The sequence below is a fragment of the Pholcus phalangioides genome, unplaced genomic scaffold (assembly GCF_987345545.1).
Source record: "Pholcus phalangioides strain wild (caught in Gottingen) unplaced genomic scaffold, Ppha-v1.0 ptg000024l_1, whole genome shotgun sequence".
In the NCBI taxonomy this organism is placed as follows: domain Eukaryota; kingdom Metazoa; phylum Arthropoda; class Arachnida; order Araneae; family Pholcidae; genus Pholcus; species Pholcus phalangioides.
Window position 1 is genome coordinate 608,075 of NW_028301616.1, and position 27,150 is coordinate 635,224.

Here is a 27,150-nt window from a genome sequence, read left to right on the forward strand (position 1 = left end):
AGAATATCCCAGCACTCGGTGGTGGATTAAAGTCGGTCGAGGCGCCGGACGCAAAAGAAAATATTGGACCCCTTAAATTAGAAAATAATGTGAAGTTTGGGTTTTTCGGGGCTCTTTGGAAGTCGTGTCCCGGGCGCGACCCCGTTAAGTCGTTGGGCCCGTATGGGCCCAACGTCGAGAATCACTGCACTGAAGTGTCTGAAGGGTGCTCGTTGCTTGTGTCACATTTTTCTGTGATCTTGATTGACAACCCAATTGAACTACCGTACTCAAGTTGCATTCAAGAATCCCATTGTTAGTTTGAGTTTGAACGAATAAGTTAACCCTCCTTTTTACTCCTTTACGATCACGGACGTAATATTGCGTCCGAACGCCAGTAGAATAAATTCAAATAAGTTCTGTGTGTTTTCTTTCCTTTCTCTTCACCATCGCGAAGCTTTATAGTAACCCTATCAATAGAAGTTGCTTTTTTTTCCTTTCTTTCTATACTCCTTTTTAAAAGGCCTAAATTATTCTCTTTTCTCGCACATATAATTCATTCTTCTACTACACGCGTAACAGCGAAAGATAATACGTATAGTGAGATGAAGAGAGACCAAAAAAACTCTCCTATATATATCTAGTCTATCTATTATACTTTTTCAATTCATATGTTTTTTCTTCCCTCATCACGCCTTTCCCAACATGCGGTTACGTCAGGGCAAGGTTACCAGATTTATCGCCGATTCGTGAAACATAAATGATCCAAATTTGTTGCCAAAAGCTTGTATGTGAAGAGAATTAAAAGCACCACGGTGCGAATTGCCATAGGCACGCAATTTCGGACCAGATTCTGTAGCGGGAATATCTAAATTTGAAGTTATGAAGTCCTCTATTCTTTGGCTTGACTTAAAGGAGGTAGAACACACAGAAAGAAAAGGAGCTGCACAGAAGATCAGAATGGCTCACTTTTCATCAAACAGGATGAAACAGCACTATTTTGACTTGGGGATGAATCGGGAAAGGATGAAACGATTCCTAGCCCTCAAATTGCATTCAAGAACTCTCATTATGTCAGTCTGAGTTTAAACGCAATTAGTTAACCCACTTAATGGGTAGCCCATATTGCATCTCTAGGTGCTCTCCTACTGGAACCAAGCAAAACTGGTGCTCACGAATCTCTAACAAAAAAAATTAAAGATACTTTCTCCTCCCCCTTTCCTGTATACCAGGCTATCACGATACCTCCATTGATACATACATAATACAGTCGACGAGACAATCAAGTGAATTTGTTCGCAACAGGTATTTACTATTCAAGATTTTTTTACGAAGTCCTGATCAAAGTGAAGCTGTCTATTCGGGAACGAAGAACTTGGTCCTTGGATCGCTTTCATTTTTCTGGACGTTTCTTGTGGGCTTTTGGAGGGGGGGGGGGAATGTCTGTTCCCCACGAGAGAGGAACGAATCATTGTTCACACCAGGCTTATGACAGTGACATTCTTTTTGGGGAAGTTCCTGCGTTTCAACAGCGGCATGCCCGAGTCACTAAGCAGAACGGCCTCCCGCGGAATCTCGTCACTTTCTTCAGAATTCGGCCTTGACTTGTAGATAAAAGTGCTCGTCATCTTAGTCGGGAAGTGCTTTTTTTGAGGACGGCAGAACACCGGGTCCTCCATGTTGGTTTCGAGTTTCTGCAGGTGCAGCTTGTCCAACTTGTAGAGATATTCCTGGACGCGGTCTTCCGAATTGATGACGGGCAGGTTAACCAAGCAGCGTTGATTCTTCTGCTGCTGCTGTTGATGATGGTGTGGCGTTGATTCTTCGGTCGACGAATATTTAACATGGTCCAAACAGTAGCATTTATCCTGTCGTAGCGTACGCGCATCGAGCATCGATGTTGAATCGCCTCTCGGTCCGATTGCTGCTGCAGCTGCCATTGCTCTGTTGCGAGGCTTCCTGTTGAACGGGACCTTGAAAAGTTTTTCGGCTGGAAATTCGAGACCCAAGTAGATTCGGCAGCGCTCCTTTGTCCCCTTCTTCGACTTGATCTTGGCCTTCTCTAGGGGGAATTTCCTCGCCGAATACTTATCTCGTTTCATCAGCGAATTTCCTGTCTTGCGATGAAAGTCTATCTTGTTTGACGATAGGCTGCTGTGACTGAACGCAGTTCTGGGCGCGACGCAGAAACCCCGCGAACCGTCCTCGTTCCATTTACGTCTCGACGCCCTATTCGTTTCAGACGAAGGCAAGTACCCGTAGACGCTCTTCACGTTCCTGGCATGACTGCCGCAGGAAATCGAGGGCCACGGTCTGCGGTGCTTGTGCCAAGGATAAGACGTCGTTGATCCGACGAATGACTTGCTTCCATAAGTGCTGGTCGGAGCACTGGCGCAACTGCCCTTGGAATGCGTCTTTCGCTGAGGGAACAGCTGATTCTTAGCCGAGGGCATGGCGTTGTTAAAAATGGGACTCATTTTCGTGCCAGGAATTTAGTCGAACGGAAGAATGAGAAGGGGTTGTGCACGAAATTTCGAACTTAAAACCGAGTATTAGGAAAATGAAAACAAGGGCACAACCGATGGGGAATCGATAGAGATTGGAATTAAACTATATCATTGCATCTATTGATTTTTTTTTTATCTGGAAAAGCATCCTCGTGCCGAAAGCGCGTGATTACGAGGCTCCATATAACAGTTGCTCGAAGGTTTATAGCCTTTTCAAATGTGGCCTTTCGAGCCTTTCGTTCTCCAATTTCTTTTGTTTTCCAGAGATCAGCAAGGGACTATATATATAACTTCCTTCTTCAAAAATAAATACTCGGGCCATTGAAAAAATTTGTAGATGCACCTGGGGTATGTCAACTGTTGGGGAGTTCAAAATATATTTTGCTCGATATGAAATTAAAATTTCCCTAAAATTTCCATCAACATGCAGATGGCAACACAATTTTTACAATGCAATACTCTTAACATCAATATTTTTTTTCAACAAATATTTTTTTCCCTTAAATTTAGGAAGCCCCACTCACCGAAATTTCGAGGTGGATGTTGTTAGACTTATGATGTTCCGTGATTTATTTCTATGAAAATTTACACAGGCTTTTTCTTGACTCAAGATCATCGCATACTGTGCCACATTTTTTGATGTGGTGCACAGCTAGTGCAGGATCCTTCAAGAAACACGATCATAATACAATGTAATCTCCCATAACGGACAATCCTCTTAGCGGACACCTCCACTAATGGACACTTTTTTGAATTACGTTTATATGGGACTCGATGTATTTCACTATCTATTAATGGACACTCTTCATTCGCGGACAAAATTTGAGGTCCCGTGGCCACCATTATTCGGAGATTCTAAAAAAAGTACCGAAGAGAATGAACGAGGTGGATATGGTGTTCTTTTTTTGTAGAGTAGACTAACTCGTAGTTTTTACCAAAAATATTTACATTGGAATATAACCTATTGCATAATCCAATAGAGCTCATCCCAAAGATTCAGAAACCGTTGAGAAATGAATTTCGAAAACAAAAATGGAAATGCTTATTTTTGAAAATAAGCTCCTCATTTTTATTGATATGGATGCACGTGCTAATCTAACACAACCCGTTATGAGTTGAATTTTCAAGTCAATCATTATCAGAATTACTGTCATTTCAGCCCGATAAACTCGGGATCTTTTTCCAGATATACCTCCACTTTTCATTCTGAAAGTTTATAAACCATTTAAAGTAAAATGAACGTTTCAATAGAAAATGCATTGAAAAAAAAAAGAAAGAAGTTTATGTTATCAGAGCCCGCGTCCTTTCAGTGCAATACTCTTAGCATCAAGCTGATGCTAAGTCTGGATATTATAGGAGCTTATTTTTTCCATATGCATGTATCAAACACAGGTATGAGCTGACGAAACTACACATTGGTCGGAGACACCTACGAACCCGACTGGATTGTGTCAAAACTAGCTTTAGTAGACTAAAGGTTGTGTACATTGTGCACAAAGTACTAAGATCTCCAGTATCTCCTCTTCCTGTAAATTTTCATTTATCCAATTTTGAAGCTGTTCATTTTAGCTTTCGGTCAGTTCTTGTCTTTTTTTTTTTCTTTTTTTGTGTTTTGGAAACCTATCTTCAAATTTTGAGCAATACTTGGAACAGATTAAATAATTCTGCATCTGAACCTATGTAAAATCACGTTTTGGTTAACAAATATTTCGGCTGGAGGACGTGATTCCTTAACGAATTATCTTCGTTAGCTGGGATATCACTGTATTTATAATGAAAACTTTGCATTTCAGGCCTTTTGAATGAGCCTCGAATGAAAAAGATTGTAAAAAGTCGTCTACATTAGTGTTTCTCAACCTGAAACTCGCTGTCCCGAGATATCCCAAGGGGTACACGGTTGCAATTCAAGTTGAAGGGGAGCCATGATAGGCTGCTAAGAGGGGTCACAAAGAGCTTTGGAAAAATTCAGATGTGAAGAAATGAAGCTTCCAGTGAAATTTGAATGAGAAATATTGTGACCAGAACATCTTAGAACCAGTGCCGTCTGAACGCGAAGGTCCCACCAGGACACGGCCCGGCGCCTTGAGTTAATAGGAGTCCTAATCATTATAAGATTGTTGATGTTGATACTATGTTTTTCGAAAATAAGTGCAGCATATATTGATAGGCAGGTACTTCTAGTGATTCAAGAGGTTCCTGGTGCTACCAGCATAGCCATACGTAGAACTGAACTAAGACTATCTGAATACATGGGGCATAAACTGTTACTTCCAGCTAAGTACAGGGCCCTCAGAACAAAATTTTTCCCAACGATTCGTGGTGTTGAAACAGCCCTGCATAGACCCCTTTCCCCCACAAGAACCCTCATTGCATCAGGGGTCCGGAAATTGACTTCAATTAAGGAATTTTTTTCTGTGTAAATTTATACTCAGAAAGTACATTTAATATGTAGGAAAGGTTTCGTACTTGGGCAAGGGTGAAAGAGACCCTAGGAAGGAGACCCACGAGTAAAAAAAGCGTAAGAATTACTGGTTTACACATTCACTTTCTACCGCAGCAGGCTCAACAAATAACCCCAAAATAAATCATTTTTGTGTAAAGCGATTTTCGGCTTCGTGGGAGGTGAACAGTGTAGGCCAAAGCGCTTGAAGAGAGCGCTCTTCAAGCGCTTTGGTGTAGGCTACTCAATGCCGGGCAACAGCAACGCAAAACGTTTTCCTTCCCTAATTTCGAGGGCATTGATGAACGATTACGATTATAACGAAATATACAGGTTAAATCTCAAAAAAACGGTCGTCCACGGCTAAAGTTCGACCGAGCCACAGACAATAGAAACATCCAGAGGGTTAGTTGGTAGAGAAGGTGAATGAGAGCGGAACGAACTCTCGTAACAATGAATAAGAAGATGCAACGAGCAAACTCGGACATCCATTATGATGATGCCGACTCGTACGAGTATTCGCGTGAAAGTACGAGACTACCATCGAATTCCAGAGATCGCATTGGATAACGAAAGTCTTTTTTTTCACACAGACCTTACATTACACCTTTTTTTTCTATTAAGGTGAAACCTCGCTACAACGATACTCTATATAACGATAAATACCTCTATAACTATATCATTGCAAATTCTGTTTGGAATCGAATATAGTTTAATGTTAAACACGATACAACGATATCCTCTACTACGATAAATCCCTCTATAACAGCGTTGCTCAACCTTACTGTGAATCCAAAGACCAGTAAAATGTCTAAAACAATTCGACGGACCACAAAAGTACAACAATGATGGTGTACCGTATTTTGCGGAACTGTCAGAACAGCCAGATTTTTGAATATTCCATTTTGGACAGTTTTATACTGTTTTATGCAGTTGTCCCTTTTTTTTTTCAATGAAGCTTATTTGAATTTGGAACGCTTACTAAACTCGTGAATGAAAAAAGATAGTATGGCTGTAGAACTACATTTCAATTCACAGTGATTTCCAGCACTCTATTTCATTTCCTAACCATTTGTAATCTCATTAATTTTAGCAGCAATCGTGTTGATTTTGCCAATTTATGGCAAAGGTTTTGGTTACGATTGACGATGCCCCGTATTTTCCCGTTTTTAATATCCTTTCCGTATTTTACATAATGAAATGTAGTCATCAAGTGAAAACGAATGTTTTTTTTCGAGAAATCCATCTTTATTTACTGCAAGTTTTGCGATAATTAGCAAATTCGTCGTTTTTTTTTTATTGCAATCAGTGATATCCCGTACTTAGGGTCGAAATTTCCGCGATGATATATGAAGCTGAAATTTTTATTTGAACCCATTACTTGGGATTGGAAGTAAATGATCAAGTCTGGCTGCGGACCGCCTTTGTCATCGTCGAAGAGGAACGGACGAAGTCCGCGGACCATAGGTTAGGAGAAGATTTTTTTTATTTTAAGATTTTGTGTGTGTGAAAAAAAAACCACTTATATATATTATATATTAAACGATATTTTTTTATATTACTCTCAAAATCGTATCGAATTTAATTTTAACTTCGTTATTTGTTTTCATCCTTCCAAGAGTGCCTATAACATCGATGTTTTGCACAAAATGATCACCTGAAACGTTGATAAAGCTGTGGGCATTTTTTTTTCCATTTCCAAAACAGGAAAGTGCAATGCGATGAACTTCTTCACAGGGACAATGCATCTGAATGAATTTCACTAATAAACTAATTAATTACAGTTTTTCGCGACGACTAAATACTTTAAAGCGCGTTTTCTGATAGTAAGAGATACTAAGAACGCAGATGCAGAAAAGAGATGCCAACAACAACATCATACATTTGGTGACACGTGATGACAACGTCGCCTCTCGATATAACGATAATCCCTCCACAAAGATATTTTTACTTGATCCGCAGAGTATAACTACATCGAGGCATCACTATATTTAGTTCTCGAGAATTCGTTGTTTAAGGGGGAGGAAATTTTATTTTGAATGCAAATAGACTTCGATTTTTTCCTGATTTTTTATATTTTATTTGACGTTATTTTCATTTTTTCGATCGCTTTAATTTCATTTTTTTAATTCGTCGAAAACTTTTTCGACTTATTTTGGGTTTGTTTTTATTTCAATTGCTTTGGTTTGTTTTTTCCAATTACTTTGATTTCTTTCCCTTTTTTGTTAGTTTCACTTTTTGTTATTCTGTTTTTCTTTATTTCCGTTTTTTTTTAATATACATTTTTTAAATTTATTTGCATTGGATTCAAATTTTGATTATTTGAAGTGCACTTTTTTGTCGCGATCAAAATGTTCTGCGATGCGTTTATTGTATCAATCGGTGTAATTTCTACTGAGAAGAAGACATCCGTATTGTATTCAGTGGAGATTGTTTGATCCCAGCGAAGAAAATGGATCAGAGAAAGCCGATTCCTATGCAATTAGACACAATTCACTTTCATCGATGTGCAACAATAATTCCGAGGGGTTGTTACTTCATCGGAACAAAAGGGTGCCGCTACCAATAACGATGGATGACAGCGATCACCGCACGTGACTCTTTGAACTGTGAGAACAATGAGTGAACCCCTCTAGATCGACAAGATAAGGATCATGTGATAGAGCCGGAACAAAACTCTCACCGGTGAGAGATCATGTAGCTCATCTGATATAACACTACATGCATGTACCGTTTATCAGCCTCTGCACAAGATAATAAGCTTCAGTGAAGCGGAGACGGATATCTCTCATTGGACCACATAACTTCCTGGATACTGTGTGACCCTCTCTGGTGTTAATCTCTTAATTGATATTCATGAAATGGAAAAAGACAAGCACAACATGATCAACATCCGTAATATGGTCAACTCATATTTCCGGATTCTGGATTAATTTCAGTCACGCGCAATTTTAACTCTGATGAATCAGCTTTGAATGATGTGATAAATCGGTTATCATGTACAACCAGTTGATTATGCATAATCGCGAATTGTTTCGGTTAGTGTGGTCAGGGACGTACGCAAGATCGCCCTTTGGAAGGAGCAAAAAGGCAGTGTACAAAAATTTTCTTCCCGAGAATTTGAAGTTACTAACCTTCAAAAAGCATTTAACTTAACAGAAATTAGTTAAAATCTATATATATAAAATTGATTTTCTGTCTGTGTGTGTATGTTCTCTATACAAATCTACAATTTTAGATCGATCGTCGCCAAATTTTGCATATATACCAAATGGGACCCGACTTGAACGATAGGCTACTTTAAAATTTAGTCAGCCCAGGGCAAATGCCCCAAATGGGCAAAAAACTGTCTGGCAATAGTGGTTTTTGGGCCTCAACAATCACTTTCCGAACGTTTACTTTGAAACGCATTGCTAGGGAACCACGGTAACCAGACGTGTATATGCCTTTACAACGGTTTGTCACTTCTTTAATCCTGTTAGTATATGTATAATAGTTTATGCCTTTATAATGGTTTGCCACATTTTCAATATACTCTCAGTAATGAGGCTTTTTGAATAGACGTCATAATCATCATCAGCATCGCTTTGAGAGTCAGGAAAAGGGTGATCCTCATAGAAATCAGTGCTAAAATTGTCGATTTTACTGTAGAAATGCGGAAATTAGTGGGATTTTCCACCCCATCAATAATTTTAAAAATTGTATTGAATTCTCGATTTTTGAAATATTCAGTTCGCTTAGAGATATACGAAGCCCAGGAGACTAAATATGAAGTAATTAGCCAAACCTATACTTTTGAGTTGGATATTCGAGCAATATCATTGATTTCATTTATATCTTCTCAAGTATGAAAATTAATGTCTCCATATTGTCTCTTTTGATATTTATTTGCATAAATTCATGTGGGTTAGGATATTTTAAAATTAGTTATGAGCCCGTGAAAAGTGCATCGAAAAAATTCCACAGCTTTAACTAAGGATTTTTGGAAGCTGGAACAGACAGATGGATGACTTGAAGTTCAGGGGGGGGGTCGAAATACCTAGCGCCCCTTAAAAAAAGAAATATATATATTCATTTCTACGTTTCTGTGTAAATCTAGATTTGTTTATTTCATGAATAACGCAGGTCGCCGTATTTGTTAACTTGGACACGGTTTGTATGTCTCTCAAGAAAAAGAGAGGGAGATATCACGTGATCCAAAAAAGCCTCATTGAAGAAAACCCGGGTAGCGCCGGGTATTATAGCTAGTACTATATAAAAGGTATTTCTTTCGATGATATTTTAACTTTTCCACGGAAATATTAACTTTTTTATAATATTTGGTCGTCATGGCGGGGGACACGAGACCCCTATGTTCACCTCCGTGCGTTCGCTTCTAAGTGTGATGAATTCATCACTTTTACATGTGATTATGCGTAATACCCAAGTATCGTTGATAGATTTTATAAATGCTGAAAAACTATACGTAATAATAATTTGATAAAATAATACGTAATAATAATTTGATAAAATAATACGTAATAATAATTTGATAAAATAATACGTAATAATAATTTGATAAAATAATACGTAATAATAATTTGATAAAATAATACGTAATAATAATTTGATAAAATAATACGTAATATAGTGAAATTTGTAAAATGAGAGTTTATTATATCGGGATACAGTCATAAAATTTGTTAAATAGAAGTTCGTTATATCAGGGTCTGATTGTAGAATTCATTAAATAAGAGTTTTTATATTGAGGTTTCATTGTATACGCACAAAAACTAAAATAAAAATTTGGCTAACAAGTACGGTCATCTAAATATTAAATCTTATTATGTCATGAAACCGATTTATCATATTTACCAATACGAAATGCCAATTATGCATACTGACCGGAAATGTGATGAATTTAGTACGATTTCTCATTATTTATATGATAAATGTGATATATTACCCCCACTCCTATTTATTATATGGCTTAGGTCGGGTCGGATATGCCGTTATGGCTTATAATGTTTACTGACGGTGCTTGGGTGTCATGCATGATCAACGGTAAAAGTGATAAATCTAGGAAAATTTATCAAACTTACCAAAATTGTCGGTGGTTATGCATATTAATCGTATTTATATCACATTTACCGTTACATGTATACACCAAAGATCCATTAAATTAGCTCCCTTATCCCTGCTTACAGAATTGATTGAGCACGCAGTAGAGCCGAAGATGCGTTGCGCTAAAAACTTCCATCTACTGATTGGCGTTGTGAGAACCTATGAGGCTACAGCTTCGTAAAATACCAGTCTGACTCATCCAACATCATGGACCAAAATTGTGGCATCAATATTATCGCTATAGCCAATCGCTGTTCCTTATCCTGCTTCCTTTTCTCAATGATCTCCAAGACATCACTTGGAGTGGAAACTTATTATACGCTCAAGGATGGATGACGATTCTGATCTCTTTTATATAGGCGCCTTATATTTGAGGCATATTGACGCTATATATAATGTACGTGACGTGACACCCCACGAGTAGCTTAATTAATGCACTGGGCATGAAGGAACGTGTTGTGTGTGTATATCATGAACGCGCTAAAAAATATTAATGAAAAATAACCAATAGGAAAATTAATGAAAATTCAAAAGTCATGAATTATAGAATTAATGGTACAAATTAAAAAATAATTAACGAAGAAATGCTTCAGCTTGAGCGAAACACGTAACAGAGTAGACCATTGGTGTACGACATACGGGGTCAACCCCTAGCCCTCGAAGTCACCCGATGACCTCAAACCTAATTTAGCAAAAATTAATTAAGTGGTTCCTTCCTAGATCAATTAAGTGACCCGTGGTACATTTGCAGATCATTTAAATGACACGCGCCCCATTTACAGATCTTTTTAGTGACCCGTGGCACAGTTCCCGATCACTTAAATGACCCGCATGGCAGTACCACTTCACCCACGGTAAAGCTCTATGTGGCCCGCGACACATTTCAGATCACCTAAGTGATCCGAAATGTGTCGCGGCCATTGGTCTCCAGGCGATGTATTTGAGTATCCCCATGTGAGGACGGCCGTAAAACATGACTAGTTAGTTGCCACCCTTTCCACCCCCCCCCCCTTTCAAATCTCGACTCAAATACCTGATAATAAGGTATTAATCACCTCAAAATTAACTATTTAAATCACTAACTACATTCAGACTAATATTAGTTTCATGAGCGGTCTTGTTGAATGAATAATACGCGCGCACACGGTGTTTTTAACAGTATAAATAAATCATTTTCTTCACAAGTAATTAGTGATTGAATAGCAAAGTTTCAAAAGAAGGAAACGTTCTCAAAATGGATGTCAGTCTTTTTTCATTCAACGACGATTGTGGTGTCCATTACCAAGTAGGTAGTACCTACATATTCCGATTCTTATATATTCAATGGGTCCTGCATCATGTTCCGTTCTTGTACAGTTTTTTTTTACTTCAGGACAGGATGTCTTTTGTTGAAATGGCGACGATAATTGGACTATTTTGATGCGAAACCTTGTTGTGTTATTTTTTTATGGCTCTTTCTTTTCCGATTATACAACGTGTCTCTTGTTAAAGAGGGATTCGAATGGACAATGGCTCTTTTCACCTGTACTTAAATGGCTGATTGCGCCATCTTCGGGCTCTTTTATTTATTTTATTTTTTTAAAGAGTTTTTGGCTATTGGTAAGACTAATGTTGTCTTTGAAAGTTGTTTTTGAACTTTAATGGCGTTGAAATGCGTGGGTTCGGGACACTACCACGCCTGTCGTTTGAAAGCACTTATTATCGTCATTCTTCTGGTAGACATAGACCGTGCGTTGGTGTTTATTGGTCTCTTTTCTTTGACGTGAATTGACGTGGACATGTTTTATTGTATGCGACTTGAATGAGACTGGATCGAAGAAAACTTGCTTTCAATTTGAACGCTTTGATGTATTATCAAAACTTTTCTACATTAAGGGGTCTCATACCTTTTATCATGGTGAAAAACCTTGATCTAATAGAAATACCATTAAAAAACTATTCAACCATTGGCAATTTTTTTTTTTTTTTGCACATATTTTTGACGGTATGTGCTATTCTATGCCTGCATAAAGTTTTAAGTATCTCTGATATTTAGTTTTTGTAAATTTTGTTTTTGTAAATATAATGCAATTGGATAAAAATCAATTCAAAATATAAAGGGAACTGTTCAGTTCACGGAATGAAGCAAAAGATTGAGATTTCATTGACTCAATCTCATTTAAAATTAAATCTCAAATTTAAATTTTTTTCAAATTACTAAATTTAAAAATTGAAATTTAATTTTAGATGAGATTGAGGCAATGAAATCTCAATCTTTTGCTTCGTGTCATGAACTGAACAATTTCTTTTATATGTTTTGAATCAATTTTATTCAATTAAATTGATGTGATGCACGCAAGATGATTTAATACATTCTTTTTTGAAAATTTATAGAACATTAAGTATCAGAGATATCTAAAACTTTATACTGCATAGGATAGCGTATACATTCAAGAATATCGGCAAAAAATGATATAAATCAATGGATCCAGTTAAATAGTATTTTTAATGATATTTCTATTAGAGTAAAGTTTTTCGTCATGTAAAAAGGGGTATGAGATGCCTTAATCCCTCCTCCTACTAACCAGATCATGGTCACAATGAAGAGACTTTAGCAGGTGCTCGAAGACGACCTGGGTCATGCTGAAGTTTGAGTTTGATTGCCATCAATCTTGCACACATCTGTCAATCGACGGATTTATTAGTGATTTCAAAATGTTTTCCTTTCCAATTCAATGAATAAACGCACCTCCAAGTGAGCTTGGGATTTTCACTTTTTATTTGCTTGAAAAGTGGGAAAATTTATTGTTTTGTTGGTGGTGGGTTTTTGATCATCGTAGTTGCGCCATCTGTTGTGAAAATTCGGGAAAATGACGTTAGTAATGGTGCACGAAAAAGTTCTCTTTTCTCAATTTTCAAATCTGGTAACACTATCCTCTCTGCACCCCCTCAACAAAGTCTATGTCCCGTGGCCGCTTAAAAAAAATTCGCATTGATTTTAATCTATATATCTTCCTATTTAAACGTTTCATAAAAAGTGTTGCCATCTACCAACAATACAGAATATCAATTTCTTGATTTTTTTGTAGTGCTGACATCTGTTGGCTAAATAAAAAACACAAGCTTGACTTTCTAAAACGATTTAGGTTAACCTCAAGATTCATGACTACTAACATGGATTTCAATCAAAAACACAAAAATTTACACTTTTTCAAACAAATATTTTATTCTTTAAATTTGGAATTTGTTTTTAACATGAATCCGACGTTATATGATGTTCACACGAAATAATTTCTTTGGCTTTTATCCTCCTAATGAAGAATCTAGATTCACTGATCATCGTAAAATGGATTTTCTTTCCAATATTTGAGATCAACCGTTGGTAGATCCTCGCAAGGCATCCTGGGATTACTAAATTTCGAAATCAATTAATTAGATGAATATTATTGCGACTATATATATAGAATTTCTTCTTCATCGAAAAATGAAAACCACTGAAGCACATGAATTTTTCACAAACAAGGAGCACCACAAGTTCGTTAAATATAAAAAATTAAAAAAAGGAGAGAAATTATGACAAAAATTTTTTTTGGTTTACCCGAATAAGATCTCGAGGGAGATCAGATTTTTCTTATAAAGAAAAAATTGGTTGCGATGTTTGACGACAGTCGGTGCTGAGATGCGAAATCAATATTCACGGCAGATTACGCAAATCAAACTGCCTGCATCAAACTAAGAATGCACATGCATCCGTTCAATTTATTGACGACCAGATTTTCATAAATACGATTCAAATATTTTGTTTTAGCGTCATCTATCAGTCACTTTCGATTTGATTTCTCTATCTTATAAACGACAGTTTTTGTATATTATTCATTTGTTCTATTTCTATTTAATTTCCAAACTTTTTACAAGCATTCGACTCACGCTGCACATATGTCTGCGGTTCAAAAATTAAAATTGAAGCGTATGCGCACGGTTGAAACACGTTATTCATAGACACGGATTGCGGAGTTGCGCGAATCAACGTCCATTCCTACAATACAGGGTGCGCGAAAAGTCCTGGTCACATTTTAAAAATCAATAAAAAATTAACCAATTGAGGTGAAAAGGTGCGATTTGCACTAAAATACTTACCATGTGGTAGAATTTTTTTATTTTGGGTGATACAAAAAAAAAAAAATTTTGAAGAGGGTGGTGTGTGCAACAAAAAGTTTGAAAAACTCTGATTCACTTCTAGCCGAAGCTACAAAGGGTGTTCATACTCAAATGTGGTTATGCAACGCAAATCTGAAGAAAAATTAATTATAAACTGTTTGTATTTAATTTTGAGTGCTATGGTGAATGCGAAATAATACAGCGCCATCTATGAGTGAAATTCTGAACATTATTTTTAATCGAACTGTAAAAAAACTATACCATGATAAGTATTTTAGTACAAAAAAAAAAAAGACCACACCTTTTATGCCAATATTGATTGATTTTTTATTAATTTTTAAAACGTGTGAAGGGCATTTCACCCACCCAGTATATTCGGGCTTAGAAGATGACTCTTTGTACCAACAGTGGCGAAATCTATTTTTGATGAAAGTTATGTGCACAGTCGACCCCGCTTAAACGGATACCAACGGCTCCAGTACACAATATACGATAAAGTGGGTTATTCGATTGAGCGGGGAGCAATTCAATTGTTGTTTGGCACCGTTAGTATAGATTGTGTATTGAAAACTGATGAAGGATCAATATTCTTGGAATAAATCAGACATTATATATAATATATATATCTATTCTATAATATAAAATCACAAACAAACTCGAAAAGGGCCTGTTGCTAAGCAACCGAGTGACGGAAGTGGGTGAAATTTTTGAGTGACGGAAATCTGTTACGGAAGTGGGTTCGATTCATATATCGATATTCACATTCATATATCGTACATTCATATTCATATATCGATATGATATCATATATCATATATCGATATTGGGTCGATATTCACATATCGGGACCCATTTGACCCATCGGGACCATGTTATGTGCATGTACCAAGAGGCTCCTACATCCTACAGCAGAGCCCTTAGGCTAGAATTTAGATTTCGAGCCCCCAAACCAGCTTTTCAGGGGCCCCTCTGTGATTAATTTATAGTGTGAAAAATCAAAAAGTGATAAGAATCGTTGTGGCCCCTGTCAGCCCTTCCTTTGTGGGGGGGGGGGGAGGTCCATGCCAAGAGGTATATATATGTATAATATACACACACAACAGCAGTGCTCCCAACACAGGGTCGGGGTACCCGGGGAAGATTTCACGTATAAGTAAAAAGTTTTCATTTCCAGGGGCCCTTGATGGATCTCATTGTTTTCTTGCTGCTTTAACGTTGAAAAATTTCGATAGCGGAAGCAAAAGATATATCCAGTCTGGGGCCCCACCAAAAGTATGCGAATTGGTGTCCCGGGTAATTGGTTGGGGGTCCTGGATTTTACTCGTTGGTAAAACGAATACAAATGAAAATTTTTCATGGTACTCGCTCCGTGGGATGGCCGACAAACTTCCAAGTCGGGGCCCATGTTTACAGGTTTCATTTTGGGTGCCCTGGATTTTATTTGTTGGTAAAACGAATACAAATGAAAATTTTTCATAGCACTCGCACCGGGGGATGACCGACAAGCTTCCAAGTCGGGGGCCCCATGTTTACAGGTTTCATTTTGGGGCCCTGGACGAATCTCATTCTTTTCTGTTGTAGAATTCGCAACAGCGGAAGCCCGAGATAAAGCCAGTCTGGAGCCCCACCAAAAGTATTCGAATTGGTGTCCCGGGTAATTGGTTGGGGGCCCTGGATTTTATTCGTTGGTAAAACGAATACAAATGAAAATTTTTCATGGCACTCGCTCCGGGGGATGACCGACAAGCTTCCAAGTCGGGGGCCCCATGTTTACAGGTTTCATTTTGGGGGCCCTGGATTTTATTCGTTGGTAAAACGAATACAAATGAAAATTTTTCATGGCATTCGCTCCGGGGGATGACCGACAAGCTTCCAAGTCGGGGGCCCTATGTTTACAGGTTTCATTTTGGGGGCCCTGGATGAATCTCATTCTTTTCTGTTGTAGAATTTGCAACAGCCGAAGCCCGAGATAAAGCCAGTCTGGGGCCCCACCAAAAGTATGCGAATTGGTGTCCCGGGTAATTGGTTGGGGGCCCTGGATTTTATTCGTTAGTAAAACGAATACAAATGAAAATTTTTCATGGCACTCGCTCCGGGGGATGACCGACAAGTTTCCAAGTCGGGGGCCCCATGTTTACAGGTTTCATTTTGGGGCCCTGGATTTTATTCGTTGGTAAAACGAATACAAATGAAAATTTTTCATGGCACTCGCACCGGGGGATGACCGACAAGCTTCCAAGTCGGGGGGGGGGCCCATGTTTACAGGTTTGATTTTGGGGGCCCTGGATGAATCTCATTCTTTTCTGTTGTAGAATTTGCCACAGCCGAAACCCGAGATATAGCCAGTCTGGGGCCCCACTAAAAATCTGCGTATTGTGTCCCCGCTACTGGATGTGGGGCCCTGGATTTTATTCGTTGTAAAATTGATAAAAATGAAAAATTCTCACAGTGGGGTGTCCGACAAGCTTGCAGGTCAGGGCTTCATGGAAATGTTGGCAGGTTGTAATTCGGTGCCCCTGAATGTATCTCATTGATTTTTGTGGTTTAACATTGTAAAATTTGCAACACATCGGTAGCCCAAGATATATACAGTGTGGGGCCCCACTGAAATTCAGCGAATTGAATCTGGGGACCCCCATGGGGAAGTTTTCTGGGGATACTTGATGAATCTCATTTGTTTTTTGTTGCTTTATTATTATTTTCATTAAAATTCGCTTCTTCAGTAGGCTGGTGCTTTCACACGTCCCTTTCCCCTTTTCCATAGCACGCTGATGAAGTGGGACGAAATAAACAAGATAGGTCCGGGAGAGAAGTGGGGGGGGGGGGGTTGGCCGCCAAAGGCGGCAGGGGGGCAGAGCCCCCCTAGTATATATATATCAAATGAAATGAAATTTACATTTAATAACAACGATCAGAATACCCAAGATTTTTCTTTTTCATCGCGAGAGCTACGGCCCCTCTATAGGCTCAGCAGAGAACAAATAAACAAATTAAATGTATGAACTGCAGACAACTTAAGACAACTTAAATACCGCGTACAGCGATGCCTGTACCAACACCATCTGTAGCAGAATGCCTACGCGTGAAGTTCTTGACGTCACTGAAGAAGGTCATCTCACCTATAGCCATTGAATATAGCAGGCCGATGCAGGTGCCATCTTTACCCGTTATATCCAAAGGCTATAGGACCTTCTTCAAGAACGTCACGAGCTTCGCGCGGAGGTCTTCTGCTCTAGATGAGGTTGCCTAGACCCAATCTCAGGTCTGTCTTAACTTGGCATTATATTTATCATTAATTCAAATGTTTTTATGCAATAAAAGTATTATATGCATAAGTGGTTGATGTGTATTAACATTTTCCACATGAATCTTAATATTCAATTAAGCGGGGAAGGGATTAACATTTTTTCTATGGGTGAAATTTTTGTCCAAGAGGATTTTATTCGAATGAGAGAGATATCCGTTTATCCGTTATCCGATTATGCGGTGCCGACTGTATTTGTCTTTCAATTTTCTTCCCGCAGCTAAGACTTCATAAATATCAACAGATGAATAAAATTTTCGGATTTCGAGCCATATTTCATCCTTGATTCCTTTTGCAAACCTCGTGGGAACTCGAGAATATTTTTGAGGGCCCATTCGGAATAAACAACACTAATGGAATCAAAACACGATATTACGTTTAACCGTCACGTCCTATGATTATTTCAAACAGTTGAATCATTTTATAACCTCGTTTTTGCGGGCCAGAATGGACCCGATTGGCTCACGAAACAGATTTTAACCATTTGTACATGTCCAGCAATTAAGGTTCTCTCTTACCCGTGTCAACTCCTGGAACCTAATACCTGAGGATACGAAGATCCGACAGTATGGAGATGCATTAGTTGAGCCGACTTTGTGATTGGGTACTTACTGAACAGGATGAGGGAGCATCATCACCCTTCTCTGAATCGTTGGCATGTCATCGGCATTTTCACACATGATCCTCGCCTGATTTGCATTTCTGATCTGCTGCAGTTGCTCTGGAAATATTCAGGTTTATAGATGTCTCGTGAAACTGTTGTTATAACTCAAAATAAATATGAAATACAGGTTGATTATTTTGTTAAAATTGCAATTTCAAAACGCTGTAAAATAAGAACCAATGGTCAGAATATGACTTGAAAATTTACACGAATACTCCTGAAGCAATGGAATTTTGTTTGGCGAAGTAAAAAAGAAAGTACTTGGAAATTTATCGATAGGTGGCGTGAAACACGAGAAAATTTACTCACAGAACAAAAACAAAAGTTTGCCAAGGCATAATTTTGAGCTTCAAACTCGTAGCAGAATGCGATAGATAAATATTGAAGAACATTCCTTGCTTAGTCACAAGTGTTTGTTTTGTGCTTACATTTTTTGCCATATTTCCATAAATTATGAAGCCCTGGCCGACTACTGTTTCCACTGTGCGAGCGAATTTCCCGTGTTTCGTGTATAGAGCCTCTTATCGGCTATGTTTTAAGTACTTTTTTTTTTACCTCTGCTAAACAAAATTCCATTGCATCAGGAGTATTCATGTAGATTTGCAAGTTATTCTGACCAGAGGTTCTTACTTTACAGTGGTTTTGAAACCGTATTATTAATCATAATCAGTATAGCCTGGATAATGTGCAAACGCATAAAGTGCATATGCAATTGCATATTTTATCACTTTATAGTTACTCTGCATATAAATGCATAAAATCACCGAAATTTCGAAATAAATACATATTTTTAGCATATTTTTCTATTACCATTATACTAAAGTTTTCAAGATTATCTCTATCAAAAAGATAGAAAGGTCTTCAAATTACCTTTTTCAAGCAAATGTTTCACCATTGATTATTGTTCTATTTGGGGATATTTTTTTAGGAAATTTTTCAAATGTTTATTTTTGAACTTCTAAATGCATGTTTCCTCCATTTTTTGCGCATGTTTTTCCTTTCTTGCTAGGCCATAGTTCAATTATTTTAACATGAATTTTTTTTTGATTTTGGATGCATATTTTTCTTGTATACTTATTTTCTTTTTTTATGCTCTTTTTTCTCAATATTTTTCATTTTTTTTTTAAGCTTTGTAGTGCATATTTTGCCACTTTTTAGTGCATATAATTCGTTTTTTAATAATCATCCTTCACAATACGAATATCTTTTGCTACCTTTCCTATTGACGGAACTCTTGGAGCCAGTAATTTTTATATTTTTTTAAAAACAATGCTTTTATGCTTATGCTTTTATGTTCAATTGGATTTCTGTATTTTTGAAATATAGGACAACCATATTTGTTATGGGCATCTTTTTCTCAGCCACCTGGTTGGGCATTTTGCGTGTTGTGGTCTATGTATTTGCATATTTATATAAATAACACGAGTGAAACTCGCACTGCCTTCTAACAGCAGATCAAGTACCAGAAAAACTTTCTATTGATATCAATATCAGAAAAACGACTTTATACAGGGTGTCCATAAAGTCGTAAATAGTTTAAAAATTCATAAAAATTGACGAAATATTCGAATGCGCGCGCGCGCGCGTTAATATCTCTTACGGGGCACTAGCATTCTCTCAGATTCCGCAAAATATTGTTCGGCTGTGCTCTTTTTTCGTAAAGATGATCAATTTCCCATTTTTTTTTAGTTCTAAATTGTTTTTATTTCAAAGTCATAAATTTGATTACCGCAATGCAGAGTGTGCATGTAACCTAATATATCGGTAGAAAAGTTCATCTTACCTGCTCCATGTGGGCATAGACACCGGAATCTGAGGATTAAGGGTGCTTGGGCCCCTGCCACCTCCCCAATAAACTTTGTAAAAGGGCTTAGTACCCCCTCAAGAATTCATGGATACATATACTATGTAATTGTTTTATAGAATGCATTCTCCCCCCCCCCTCCCCCGCCACGTGGATCATCCTGAATCTCGTTCACATGGGACGTCCAGCGACTATGCGCAAAGCTGAGAAACTGAACGACAGGCAACAAGAGTATCATTCATAAGAAAATAATTGTTGAGTTGGAGAGATTTTTTTTTGATTGTGAAAAATGTAATAAAATTTCTTTAACTTTTGAAAAGTGTTCGCGTGCCAGTCCTGACACATGGCGTACCACGGGCGTGCCACCCAGGGTATTTACGATTAAGAGTTCATTTCTTATATAGTTTCCATGTTATTGGCGCTGACATAACGTCCTCATTGCGATATTGCGATTGGTGGATAAAGCACTATTGGCGATGAAGCTGAACCAGAGTTTCGGACACAGATTGAAGGAAAATTAAGGTTCAATTACTCCTGCACGACTTGTTGCTCAGCGTCTTCTATTGACGAAAATTCGAACGATTCGTGTGACTTCACCAATAGTACTTTATCCACCAATGTCAACCTCACAATGAAAACCTTATGTGAACGCTAGCAACAAGAAAATTCTGAAATTTTAACTTTAAATTTTCGATTTATTTTTTCCAGCTGTAAATGCACACCCTGCATTTCACAGGACTCTGATTTCATTATTTCCAGTTATTTGCTTTTGTGCAGTGTCCCCTATCGACGAAAATTCAAATTAAATGTTTTCTGCACAAAAAAAAAATCCCCCTTCGTAATAACTTTTTGGCAAATAGCAATTCTCCTATAGCTGAAGGGCTCGCTGGAAGGAGATTTTGAAAATATAAGGGCTGCAATTATCTGGGGGGGGGGGGAGGAGTAGATGGGTAAAATTGAATAAGAATATAACATAAAGTCTTATTACAATTTTTCACATTAGTAGTGAAAACCCATGATGAAGGAGATGTAGATCTAAAATTTAAATATTATTTGATCTGGCGCTCTGTATCACTTGTTCACGGTCACGGTCCCCTATAGCTATTTGTTTAGTTTTTATGAATTTTAAAATATTCACTGATTTATAGGATACCCCGTATTTTAAATGCGTATAATAAATACAGAGTGCACCGAAATTCACTGTAATTTTTAAAAATTCGTAAAATTTTACCAAATTGTGTTATTACAAGTATAAGTTTTGAACCAAGATTATGGATTTTTTATTTACCCGTATTAATTTTGCCTGCTCTGATTTTTTTTTACTAAGTCCATTGACAAGAGGCACCCAGATATGAGGATGAAATTGGTTTTAAATACAGAATTCCGTTCACAAAATTGTATTACAGTAAATATTCATGGATTTTCAAGAAAAGTTCTTGTTCGGAAGATAGTAACCTGCTGTGGAAGACTGCCTGAGAAAGTAATTGTAAACGTTTGAGCAATTTTTATTCTGTCGCATGTCATCCGAAGAATAGGATGGCACAGCGTTCCTTATCAGCGAAATTTGAACTCATTTTTTTGCCAAATAATTTCTGAACTGATGACATAAATTTGGATACAAGCCGTAAAACAATTTTTAATGCAATAAATTAATAAGAAAATAAAGCGTATTGAATGTTGCTTTACCTTGTATGAAAAAAAGTAAGATTTATTTTATTAATATTAATTTTATTAGAGCAGTGTTTCTCAACCTTTCTGAAAGAAGGATCAATAAAATGCCTGAAACAATTTGATGGACCATTGTGTCCCGTATTACGGTACATTACTGTAACTTTCGTTCTAGTTTTTTTTATGCATCTGTTTCGTTTTTTTAACGATACTTATTTGAGCTAGTAATATTTATTAAAGTCAAACACACACAGCGTTTCATGATATAAATTATATATATATATTATGACAATTATACCAAAAATTATAAATATTCATCCCACACGTTTGTCAGGTTCAACGTTTCGTTCTCAATGTTTTCGAAAATTGAATTACGATCGTGATTGTGCCTACTTCTGACAATGTTTTTTGATGGCAATTCACGATGTTTCGTATTTTAAGGATTATTATTTAAGAGAGATCCCAGTCTGCCGTATTTTATTTTACCTCAAGGAAATATGGTCATCAGATCACTTGAATATTTTTTCATCAAATGTGTGTTCTGCGATTTGTAGTAGCCCTTAATTTCCACACGCTTCAGCAATTTTAGCAGTAATTAGCGAATTACATTAAAAATAATAAATTGTTAATATTGACAAAATTTGGTGTCGTAATAGAATTGCAATTTCCTGCGTTTTCCTCGATGATGTATGGTGAACCTGAGTATGAAGGAACAATTTTATTTGAATCTATATGAATATTACTAACATCAATTACAACGGGTGAATAATTTTATCAAGTCTGCCTACGGACCACTTATGCCATCTCTGGTCCACGGACCATAGGTTGAGAAACGCTGCATTAGAGTTTAATTTTAACCCCCCCCCCCACCCCAATCGTGTCGCAAATGCTTCCCCCCCCCTCCCCACGAATTCGCTTAAAATAATTTCGTAAAAAACTGCACTTACCGGGCGTGAATGACGAAGGCATTCCCTGATTCTCATACCAGAAACTGTCACCTTTCCGTAGATTGCTGAACTGCTTGCCAATGATACAGGCGAAGGTAGGTCCTACGACGGCACCAGGCAATGAACGCTCCGATACCCCCGCTGACCACAGATCTATGTCATCCGGATGCCTTGAGTGCATAATGCAAATAAAATTATCAAATGCCATCGATTTCAACTCATTAGTAAAATCATGCTACAATTGAAATTGGGTTATATTATAGAAATATTTATATATTCATACTTGTATATTTTCGAATATTTCATTGCCGTGCTATTGCTCATGATTGGTTCGAGGTCAGAAAAACTTCTGACCCTGGGCAGCCCACACCATTCCCTGAAATTATTATACGGTGGAAGGCCTTGCTCTCGACCCCTCATGATGTTTGTGGCTGCCAGGTCCAGTCCGAACGGTTGATGGTGCTCTTGGAAAAGGTGGTTCGTAACCTTTAGTAAAACAATTACGTATTTATAACGCTTATTACTGATTATCTTCGTAATTCATTAATCAATATGAATAATGATGAATAATGCCCATCATAATGATTCACAATCATTATCATGGTGACTGCTTGCCTCCGGGGTACTTTTTTCTTAAAAAGTTCATTTTTGATAAAACGAATGACGTTTTGGTTTGGATATGGTAAAAAATTAAGAAAATAAATGTTATTTCAGGAATATATATGTTACGGTGAATGTAATAACCGGTTATTATGTAGAATAACTGGTCATCATGTAGAATAACTGGTCATCATGCATACTTATCAATCATCTTGGTAACTTTGATAAACACTGAATATATTATCACTTTTAATGGCGATTATGCATAATAACCAAGTTTTGTTGGTGAATTTGATAGATACTTGAAATTTATCGCTTTTACCTGTGATTATGCATAATACCTTAGTGTAATTGTTGAATGCGATAAATGTGAAAAAAAACTCAATGAGCCTAGTATGTGGGTGATTAATATAATCGTACCCCGATATAATAGTAACAAATTTCACGATCGTACTCCAATATAATGGCGTAATACATGTATGAATTATCATATAAGTATATCATAAACACTACATATGATAATTGTTTTGTACTTATTAGCTTTACCAACGACGCTTGCGTACTATGCATAATAGCCGGTAAAAGCGGTAAATTTGGAGATATTTATTAAACTTATCAAAACGTTTGGCGATTATGCAAAATAACCGGTTATTATATATAAGAGATATCAGATTTACCATAAGATATATATAAAAAACATATTTTAAGTACTTCTGCTAGACATGCACGCTAAAATCCACTGCTTGTATCAACATGTTCTTCACTCAGATTATTGCTTATGACATTGCTCTGTGCAATAAACTAAAAGTTTCAGAATACTATCAAAATATGATTGTATACGTGAGAAAACACGAATTTTTCGTTAAAAATACTCGATATTCTCAATTCAAAATCATACATAAATCAAAAGTTTTGAAAAATATTTCTTACTTTTTAATTTATTGCGCATGCAGAGCTGTTTAAAACACAGTGGGAAAGTTTTATGGCGATATTTTGAAAAATGCTTGAGAAATCAAGTTTCTCTTGAAGTGAAAAAGCAAAAAATGCAAATCTTCAAAAAAGGCATTCAAATATTTCATTTTCAAACTAATATAATCAAAATCGATTTGCTTAATTGGCAATAAATTCGCTTCTATTTATCGTAGAGCTTAGAATCAAGCAGTTTTGAAATCTAGACTAAGTGCACTTCCAAGTAAACAAGTGAAAATGATTTCAAAAATTTTAACGCAATTCGCAATCTGAAGGCAGGCAGTCGCCTTAAAAAAAAGGATCACCTCAGATGTGATGAACGGGTCATATCTCTGAGCCGGTGTATTTATGAGTCCACCAATCAGTTCATCCATGACTTTCGGTTCGTAGAGTATAAACGGATGCCGTAAAAGTTCTCTGAGTTCTATGGCATCTGCAATGTTATTGAATTGATGCATTATTTTATACGTATTATCGTGACATTCGAGTCATCAATCGACAAGGTTTTTCACCTGAAAATAAAGATTATTCAACGCACCTATGAATTCGTGGTTCTTGTCATACGTTCGTACTCTGCCCTGTATATGAGTATGACCGAAACGGAAAGCAGCTGCTTGGAAAGCGCTCGACAGCCCCATATTGGTGTTTGAATCGTATCCATTCCAGTAACCCTGCGAAAACTCATATTTATAAAGAATTTAAGAACTACACGAAAATCATATTACGTCTGATTAGTAAAGAGCACTCACCTTCTTAAGAAGAGTTAAATTGTGTTTTTCTATCACTTCGGGTCCAAGTACCATGGGCAAGAATTCGTTATAGGTGATGTGTTGGACCATAGCTGCCATTATGTGCCTGGTTTCTTGATAAATACGATCGTCATCCCAGAGAGGATTCAGCTGTCTTAGCTCTGAGGCCATTCGGTTATGGTCTCGGACGTATAACGTATGGAATACGGTTAGGTGGATCTGTTCATTCACCCTCTCATCACCTGGATTTCGATAAAGAGGAAATACCTTTGAAATTTATTGTTGCATTTGATACTTATTTTTATTCATACACTAGCTATAATACCCGGCACTGCCCGGGTATTTTTCAATGAGGCTGTTTGGATCACGTGATATCTCCCTCTTTCTTTGAGGGACATTCAAACCGTGTCTAAGTTAACCAATATGGCGACTTCCTGCGCGACTTCATGAAATAAACAAATCTAGATTTAAAGAAACAGAAACGAATATATTTTTTTCCTTTTATAAGGGGCGCTAGGTATTTCGATCCCCCCCCCCTGAACTGTAAGTTATTCATCTGCCTGTTTCAGCTTTCAAAAATGCTTAATTGGAGCTGTGGAATTTCTTCGATGTACTTTACTGGCCCATAATTAATTTTAAAACATCCTAAACTATGAATTTATGCAGTTGAATATCAAAAGACAATACGGAGACATTAATTTTCATGCTTGAGAAGATATAAATAAAAAGTTGAAATCAATGTCATTGCATGAATGTCCAACTCAAAAGTAGGTCCGGCTAATTACTTCATATTTGATCTCCTGGGTTTCGTATATCTCTAAGCGAACTCAATATTTCAAAAATATATAATTCAATACAATTTTTAAAGTTATTTATGTGACAGAAAACTCCACAAAATGTTAGCATTTCTACAGTAAAATCGGCAATTTTAACACTGATTTCTATGAGGATCACCCTTTTCTTGACCCTCAAAGCGATGCTGATGATGATTGGCATCTATTCAAAAAGCCTCGTTACTGGCAGGATTGAAAATGTGGCAAACCATTATAAAGGCATAAATTATTATACATATACATATAGTAACAGCATTAAAGAAGTGACAAACCGTTGTAAAGGCATATACGGTACACGTCTGAAACGCATTGCTAGGGAACCACGGTAACCAAAGTAAATGTTCGGAAAGTGATTGTTGAGGTCCAAAAACCATTGTTACCCGACAGTTTTTTGCCCATTTGGGGCACTTGCCCTGCTCTGATGAAATTTTAAAGTAGCCTATCGTTCAAGTCGGGTCCCATTTGGTATATATGCCAAATTTGGTGACGATCGATCTAAAATTATAGATTTGTATAGAGAACATATACACACACAGAGAGACAGACACACAGAAAATCTATTTTATATATATAGAAGATATCACCAAAAAACATTTTTTGAATAAACATGGCAGTTTTGCAAAAAATAACAGATTAAACTTATCAATTGAAACATTACCTTTAATAGAAGTTGAAAAAACTTACAAAAATTGGAAAAACGCGAAATTTACAGTTAATATGAAAAATGTAGGCCTTTCCCACACACACGTAGGCACATCTTTTTACCAGGTTGCTCGAGTAATTTACGAAGCCTCTGAGAATTAGTGTCTGATATTGTACTAGTGGTGTTAGTCTTAAGTTTATCAATCGTATGTGGATTATTGCAGCACACCACATTTTCTAGATAGTCCCCAAAGAAAAAAGTACTAAGGTTTCAAGTCCGGTGACAGGCAGCCTGAGTCCACGTGTAATGACACGAGCGACAGAAAACTCAGTTAAAACATGAAACTTTCTATTAACGTGTGGCTCAATCCTGTTGAAATCAGGAGTCGCATTCATCGCTGTTCAACAGTGAAATAAATTGGGTAATAATGTTTATGTCGACTTTGGCATCAACAGTGGAATCGAAAAAAATAGACCCCCTCCAATATCCGATGTTGCAATATAGCGCAAAAAACAATTTTTTTAAAATCATATAAGGGTTATTCATGAACAATATGAGGGACCAATACCAAAATTTCGGGCAATCTTAACAATATAGAGCATTCCAATGTGTTCCACGTGTGATCCATAAACACAAGACTAACACCACTAATGTAATATCACACATAAATTCTCAGAGACATTGTAAAGTTTCGAGCAATCTGTTAAAAAAAGAATGTCCCTATGCGAAAAAGGCTTACATTTTCAACATTTCTTGTAAATTGTAAGTTTTTTCAACTTCTATTAAAGGAAATGTTTCAGTTC

The 27,150-nt window shown here is 37.0% G+C and overlaps 1 protein-coding gene across 1 annotated transcript in view; it reads right to left on the reverse strand.

Moving 5' to 3' along the window:
• Positions 1-13,285: 13,285 nt before the first annotated feature.
• Positions 13,286-27,150, reverse strand: part of LOC149068535 (chorion peroxidase-like) — a 31,317-nt gene continuing 17,452 nt past the window's right edge. Inside the window, exons 8-14 of the mRNA XM_089251143.1 lie at positions 24,872-25,113; positions 24,661-24,793; positions 24,428-24,555; positions 22,837-23,039; positions 22,554-22,723; positions 18,083-18,191; positions 13,286-13,419 (exon numbers count right to left, since the gene is read on the reverse strand). Coding sequence (XP_089107269.1) covers positions 13,338-13,419; positions 18,083-18,191; positions 22,554-22,723; positions 22,837-23,039; positions 24,428-24,555; positions 24,661-24,793; positions 24,872-25,113 — 1,067 coding nt within the window. The 3' untranslated portion in view covers positions 13,286-13,337. The remainder of the gene's footprint in view (positions 13,420-18,082; positions 18,192-22,553; positions 22,724-22,836; positions 23,040-24,427; positions 24,556-24,660; positions 24,794-24,871; positions 25,114-27,150) is intronic.